This window comes from Hibiscus syriacus, unplaced genomic scaffold (assembly GCF_006381635.1).
Source record: "Hibiscus syriacus cultivar Baekdansim isolate YM2019G1 unplaced genomic scaffold, ASM638163v2 tig00110656_pilon, whole genome shotgun sequence".
Lineage (NCBI taxonomy): Eukaryota > Viridiplantae > Streptophyta > Magnoliopsida > Malvales > Malvaceae > Hibiscus > Hibiscus syriacus.
The window spans coordinates 911,729-919,842 of NW_024062816.1; the positions used below are offsets into that span (position 1 = coordinate 911,729).

General features: G+C 33.7%; 1 protein-coding gene across 1 annotated transcript; it reads left to right on the forward strand.

Annotated features, from left to right (window-relative positions):
• The first annotated feature begins 3,934 nt into the window (after positions 1–3,934).
• Positions 3,935–6,973, forward strand: LOC120137273 (BEL1-like homeodomain protein 9). The gene is made up of 4 exons (XM_039153069.1): positions 3,935–4,901; positions 5,814–6,181; positions 6,261–6,321; positions 6,406–6,973. Exons 1-4 carry the CDS (start codon positions 4,155–4,157, stop codon positions 6,910–6,912), a joined length of 1,683 nt encoding a protein of 560 aa, XP_039009000.1. The 5' UTR covers positions 3,935–4,154; the 3' UTR covers positions 6,913–6,973.
• The last annotated feature ends 1,141 nt before the right edge of the window (positions 6,974–8,114 follow it).

The following is an 8,114-nucleotide window of genomic DNA, read 5'->3' on the forward strand; positions in this document are numbered from 1 at the left end:
GACTAACTTTAATATTAATTAAATAAATTATAAAAAAAAATCTAATCAGAACTCATTTTTAGACTATAAAGAAAATATGGGGCAAGAATCATTTGATATTCAAAATAAATCAATTCAATGAGAACATGTGGATGTTATACCATAAAACAAATTCCATATGTTTTCTTTTGATCTGGAATTGATTTTGGTGTTTGCCCAATGGCCACCAACAAATTCCATATTTTGATTTAGTAGAACTATCTATACTAAAAATATTATTTAAGTATTTAATTAAATTAAATTTATATATTAATAGAGTGTTATCAGGTATCTTTAAATTTTAGGTGGTGTGTCATTTATAAACTTTTAATTGATTTAATTATAATATTAAATTTTGATTTTTACTTCAATTATATCACTAAACCGTTTTAAGTTAAAGCGTCGTGTTGACATGGATAAAACAACATCGTTTTGCTATGACTATTGATGTCTTAAACAACATCGTTTTAGACACTAAACTTTAGAGGTGTATCGATATAATTAAACTTTTAAACACTTTACTTTTAGGCATTGTAATTTTTTAGTCGTCGTTGACAGTAAATCGTTACTTGCCATTGATTATCATTCACGTCAAAATCAATATAATAACATTCACATTTCACTTATATTTCTTCGGATTTGTTTTTCGCGGAACTCATTTAAAATTGACGAAATTAAATAAAAGATATATCATTTTCAGATTTTCTTAAATTTCAAGGATTTTAGGTGTTTGTTCAAAAATATAAATAGCGATAAGTATTATTTTGAGAAGACGAATAACATGCCTCAAAACTAGTCTTATTTGATGACCATCATATGATACTTGAATATTAACATGTCGAACATCTAGATATTTCATCAATTATGGGTGGATTTCGTGAAAAGCCAATTCGATGAGAAAATAAGAGTGAAATATGAACATTTTACTGGCAATATATTTTTTTAATATCGATCTTGAATACTAATTAATAACAAACAACAGTTAACGGTATGTAACGATCATAAAATTTCACTCTTCGTTCCACTAAATTTGTCCATTTTGGATTTTAAACTTGTCTCATTAAAAATGTGTTATTAGAAAAGTCATAAGATAATAACACTTATATTTTATTTCTTATCTTTATATGTCTCATTCTATTATATTTATTAATATAATATATTTTTTAATAGAAACTGTTAGTCTTATTAAAAAGTAAAAATATCTAAAATTACAATAAGAGTTTATAATGATTATCGTAAACTAAATTCATAATTTGAACATTTTCCTATAATATTGCAACTAGAAACTTTAGATTATATAAGTTCCATACATGGTAAAGGTTAAAAACTCAACCAAAAAACTCGAACGAAAGATAAATACGAACAAATCTGATTACATCAATAAACGAATCATAAAAGTAGATCAAACTATTGAAAGACAGTTGATAAATACAAATCAGAGCTGAACGTTGAGAGAAACTATACACGAACACGTAATCACGTACCCAAAATCAATATGAGGATCTATAATAGGAAAGATCACCATGATTACAAATAACCACAATATTAATCAATCGTGACGACATAAAATCTAACAATAAAAAAATATTAAATCTATTAATAACTTTTTTCGAAATAATTTTATTGTTTCTCTTATTTTATACGTACTCAAATTTATCTCATAACAATATTTTTATTTAATCCATATGGGACAAAATTTGTAGGATGAAAAGACTAATACTTAAAATCATATTTTTTTTAAGTTTAGACACAAGAATACTTTCGCATCCGAAAAGTCTAAGGAAATATCACCTAAAGAAAATTACGATTGAAAATATTATAAAATAATATTTTTGATTGAGCATAAAATAAACTGTTAACATTTTATTAATATTTATTTTGTAAAATTTATTCGTAATATTTTCAATTGATAATAGAAAACTTTATATTTTTATAATATTTTTTTAGATAAATAAATTTTATTACCCAAATAAGCAATGTTTGCTATAAACAATTACCAATCACATAGAAGATTACAGATAATATATAAAAGAGCGATCGTTAATAAATACCCCAAGAAGTACATAGGTTAGAGTTTACATAGTCAAGTCTATTAATGGTTTTTCCTCTAAGCTTGATTCCGACAAATTCTTTGATGCTGTTGAGGAGATCATCAACAGTTTTGGAGCATCCTTTGAAGATTCTTCGATTGCGTTCTTCCCATAAAACATAAATGTTAGCACACCAAGCAAGTTTAAGAATAGTAGAGATGAGAGATTTACCTTTCCATGAGTTACAAGCCCAAGTTACCATGTCCTCCCAGGAAGATATGTTCTTGTTTAGACCGATAAGAAGCATAATTTTTTCTCTCAAACAAGAAGCGATGGAGCATTCAAAAACAAGTGATTCCGATTTCTAGCATTTCGTTACATAGAACACAAATCCCATTGGTGATTCCCATTCGTAAAAGACGATCGCAAGTAGAAAGTCTGTCTAATAACACCATCCAGGCTATCAGACTATGCTTAGGAATGTGTTGAGGGAACCAAATCAAGGTGTGCCAAGGGACTTTAGTTTCCTTGTATCTAATCTCTAGCCAAATTTCCCTAATGGTGGAAGCTCCATTCGAGAGGACAGGGAGTGCAACATTACGAAGTTTAAGAATTCTATTAAAGCTCCAACTTAGGCTAGGACCTCCTTTCATGTTCCAGAAGTCCTTATCCTTGATGACATAGGCATTGATCCAAGCAACCCAAAGGGAACCTTCGCCTGCAAGAATGTTTTTTATGAGGCTCTATTCCAAGATTTTAGGTCTTTCAGCCCAAGGCCTCCCTCTGATTTCAGTTGACAGATTTTATTCCAGCAGACTCGTGCACCTGAAGCAGCATTATCTAAGCCTTTCCAGAAGAAGCGAGAGCAGAGCTGTTCAATCCTGCTGATGACAGACTGTGGAAGCAGTAATTGCCTGCACCAGTAGTTATCAATGCTGAACAGAACAGCTCTTACGAGTTCAAGTCTGCCAACGTAACTCAAGTGTTTGCTAGACCAGAGGTTGAGCCTAGATTTAATACTGTCAATCAGGGGACCACAATCCTTTTATAATATTTTTGCTTAAACAAAATATATTAAATAATATTTTAAGTTATGCTAAAAAAAATATATTTTATAATATTTCTAATTACGTTAATTTTTTGTATTGTTCTCTAACTTTAAAGTATACTGTCGTATACATCGTGTGTACCTTACGAATCAAGATTTGTTTTCTTGAATTAAAAGGAAGAGAAGAAGAAGAATGTACGAATTAATTAAATAAAAAGAAAGAAACCTCGTAAAGCGAAAAAAAAAATCAAAAGCATAGGAGATAGGAGGAAAGGATGGGATTGAGTGTTAAGATCGGCAAACTCAGCCTTTCTTTCACTCATCAATCTCCTCACGTGCGTCACCACCTCCACTGGCAATGATCGTATTTTAGACGACAATTTTTTATATAGAAAACTAAATAATTAGGGAGTGATAAATTTTTTATATTTAATTATATATATATATATATATATATATATATATTTATGTAAAAGAAAGCCTAAAATAATAGTAGTATATTTAGACTATTTAATCTACTTTTATTTCTAAAAATGGGATATTTTTTTTATAAAGATAAGTGTAGAATATAATAATAAAAAGCTACTTTTTTTATACGCTGGTTAGAATAACCCCATAGCAAAAAATACCAAAAGATTAGATTAAACGACAAAACATCTCCCAAAACCTGTCAGAAATATCTGCAACACAGTTAGTTCAATTATTACCGCAAATAGCCGGTCATCCTCCGGTTTCTCGAAACCCTATGATCACCAGCCTTTCCAAATGGTTATAGCCAGAGAGAAGCACGACAGAGAAATTAAATGAAGAAACAGAAGCAAAAAAAAGAAAACCTGTAACAAAGATTTTGAGTTTCGTGAGTGAGTGAGAGTGACATACATGACATTGAGTTCATTTCTTTTTGGGTAAGAGAAAGAAGAAGAAGAAGAAAGATGTTTGCTTGAAGCTCTCTCTTCTCTGCCACGAAGATCAGAACTTTACAGTTTCAAGCATAATGATCTTCTAGTTCTGCTTATTTGCTTTCTCTCTTTGATTTTTCATTTTGTTTTTGTGTGGCTATGGCGGAGGGTTTTGAGCCCTACCATGTCCCACAACAAAGCAGAAGAGATAAGCTAAGAATTGTGGCTCAAAACCACTCAGCCGGCGTTGAATCCACGGCTGTTTCTCTTTCGCCTTGCTCCGGTTTACTCCCTTTGTACGACGCTTCTCTTCTTTCCTCCGATTTGCTGTCTAGCGCTGCCAACGGTAGTCTCGTTTGTGCCGGTAAAGAAGAAGGTGCGAGTTCCATGGGTTTTGTTGGTGGGATTTCTTCATCAGTTTCTCTTCACCACCCTTATTTGGATGCACAATCGTCCTTACCATTGAACCCTAGCTCGATTCAAGATATGAACAACCACCCTTTTCTTTATACCCAACAGAACCTTCAAAACATAAGATATTTCGACCCTTCTTACAACAGTGCCACTGGTCAAGCCTTGTCTCTTTCTCTATCATCTCATGATACCCACCAAAACAGTCTTCCTTTGGAGCTTGGATTTGTGGTTCCAAGCATTATTGGTGCTGCCAGTGCCAGTGCCAGTGCCACCGGTTATGCTTCGATTCTCAAGGGATCGAGGCTTCTGAGTCCTGCGCAACAGTTATTAGAAGAATTATGCGATGTGGGATGGGGATTTTACTCTGAAAAGTTCACTCCCGATTCTTCTTTAATGGAGCCGCCACCATTGCAGAATTTGAGTGCTACTGACATTATCGACGATGGTGAGAGTAGAAGGAAAAAGTCGAGGCTAATTTCAATGCTTGACGAGGTTAGCTTCCACAACATGCACTTTCATGTTTCGATGTACTTTTGTCTGTTGTTATTGTGTTTTTTCCCCTTGTTTTTTGTTGCTCCGATTCTCTTATTTTTTCTGCAAAGTTAGGCTTAAAAGTGCAGTATGTAGAAGGGTTTATTTGGATCCGTGTCTTTAAATCTTCCTTGAAGATGGTTTCAAGCATTATTAAAATAAAACAATGTCAGATACTTTTTCAATGGCTTGAAGTGCAGTAAGTGCTTGAACCAACATGCAGTCTTGGGTGTTGTTTGCATGCATTACTAAATACGAATTATTTGTCAGTAAAATCATACTATCTTCTGCCATTTTTTTAATCAAATGAAAGTTCTCTGAGCTGTTTAAAACCCAAAAGCCTTTCCTCGGTTGAATACTATGTGAATTAGATTCTTTGCCTCAATGATCACAGAAAAAAAATACACTTTTTATGTAAAGTTGATAGGTGGGAATATATGCATGGAGATTAATGTTATAAAGTGCTCTAATAAGTTATAATGTCGCCAATATTTGGGGCTAATTAATGTGCTTTTTAAGTGATTGAAAGAATCAAACTCATCAAGCTATCTCGGTGTTTAAAGAATCAAGCTATCTCGGTGTTTAAAGAATGTGTTATTCCTTTTTAGATATGTAGGATGTGAGTTCATTCTCAATTAGTTCAAGAGCAATCCGAACAGAATACTATCTTGTAATCATTTTAGACCAATAAAAAAAGTGATAGGAGGGAATCCGTTTTGAAAAGATTTATACTCCAAAATAAAGTTTGTGGTAAGCATCATCGGTTATTCCAAGCCTACAAATTAGAGCGCTTATCTTTCTATAATGTGATGAATTTTGTGTTATGGGATTGAGAATTGTCTCTTATTTGATTTAATGGAGTTTCATTTTCAGGTTTACAGGAGCTACAAGCAGTATTATCAACAAATACAAGCTGTAGTTGCATCGTTCGAGTATGTTGCTGGGCTGGGAAATGCTGCTCCTTTTGCAAACGTGGCTTTGAAAGCCATGTCTAAACATTTCAAGTGCTTGAAGAAAGCAATCACAGACCAGCTTCAGTTCATTAATGAGCCTCACGGTCCGACGAGCCCCGGGAAAGATGAACGTCCGGTGTTTGGAAGTGGCGAAAGAAGCCTTTATAACCGAGCTGTTCATAACTCCGGGTTCCATGAGCACCAACCTGTTTGGCGGCCTCAACGAGGCCTCCCCGAGCGCGCTGTGACTGTACTTCGAGCATGGCTATTTGAACACTTTCTACACCCGTAAGTACATTAATTGCATTGATATAACCGGTCACCGGAACTTATTTGCTGTTTTAAACTTTTGTTTTCGATGTTTCAGTTATCCGACCGACACCGACAAGCTCATGTTGGCCAAACAAACCGGTCTATCGCGTAACCAGGTGTGCCATTGATCATCATTCTTACATTCCTTTATAACATCATTTTGCAGACGTTAATTTCGAAAGTGTTCGGTTGTCAACCAGGTATCAAATTGGTTTATAAATGCTAGAGTAAGGCTTTGGAAGCCAATGGTGGAAGAAATACACACTCTCGAACAAGCTCAAAAAGGTTCTGAGGACCAAAATTCGAATAAGTTGAACGATCATATGTCTTCGATGAACTCTCTCGCTCCCGAAAATCCATCAACCTCCATTCAAAGGGCTCAAGATATGCCATCGAAACGCACCCGAAGTGAACCACTTGCTGATATACCCCTCAGAAGCGAACCACTCAACTTATCATCGTACAACAGCATGTCAAGCCATCCACACGTTGGTATGGCAGGTGGAAGCAATGGGGTCTCCTTAACACTAGGTCTTCATCAAAACAACAGTATCGGCTTATCCGAGCCGTTTCCCATGAATGCAGCCCAGCATTTCGGCCTTGGCCTAAGCAGCGAGGGGTACGTCATCGGCGGTTATGAAGCACAGAATCGGCATTTCGGAAGGGATGTTATCGGAGGACAGCTTTTGCATGATTTCGTCGGTTGAAAAAATGTTTCGGAGAAGAAAGGCTAATGGTCATTATTTAATCGCATGTTATATTATACCAAGTTGACGAAAGCCAATATTTATTACCAGAATGCAAGCTGGTTACCATCTCTTACATCAAATTGAGAAGTTCCACGATTTATTTCAGTAAACTGACCATCGGCATAAGCTATTAGTGAAAGTTTCTTATGTAAAATTTATAAATTACATAGAAAATAAACCATTTTGAGGTTATTAAATTCAGATTAATCAAAATCTGATCAAATATCGAATAATTATATATAATTATATTTTTTGATTGAGAATATATTTTCATTTTTTTAAATTTTAAAAGTTTACCTCTCTTAATTAAAAATTCGTCTCTTGGTATAAAATGGTTCGAACCTGATTGTTGTAGCGTTGATGTTTGAGCTTCAAAAAGCAGCTTTTGTTGTTATTTCTTTTTGAGGTGGAAGATAATATTAGGAAAATAGATTAGCAAATCCAGGAGTTAGGTTAGGCATCTAATCATGTTCTATTGTGACAAATAATGGTTAAAGAGAGGAGAGAAAATGAATTGGACCGACCTACCAAGAGTGGATCTGGAATGCTGGTAGGGTTCGAGGCAGCAGCATCAATGGGTCATCTTTTTGCTTTTCATTGTTTTCATCATTTGAGTTAAAGTCTCACGTTCAGTTCTTTTCCTTTTCCAAGTGTAACCAGCAAATGACAATCCAAAACCAACTAATCTTTTGTAAAGTTTTAGCAGGTAGGGATAACACGGGTACAATTTCGTGGATCTTGTATCACATCCGTTTCAATTAAGTCGATGATAAGTATAAATTTAGTGTATAGTGGACGAATATAGATATAAAAAATTATACCTACAGTGAATAATAGATAGGTGATGGGAGATTTTACCCATTTTGCATCCGTCCACCTACTAACTACTCACCATATAATTTTTAGACGAATATGAATTTAGGTCTAAATCCATAAATTATCAGTAAATCTTAAGATTTTATATGATATGACCTGCAACTTAATCAAATGTTAGATTATAAACACTTTTATTATGGTATTTGTCATTTATGATTCTATACTTTAATTATGCATTATGATGTTTTATGCATTGAAACCTTAATTTATTTTAAAATCTATGTTAAACCTTAACTCAATTAATCATTGTTTCATTTTATTATACTTTTTAATGGACGGTTTGT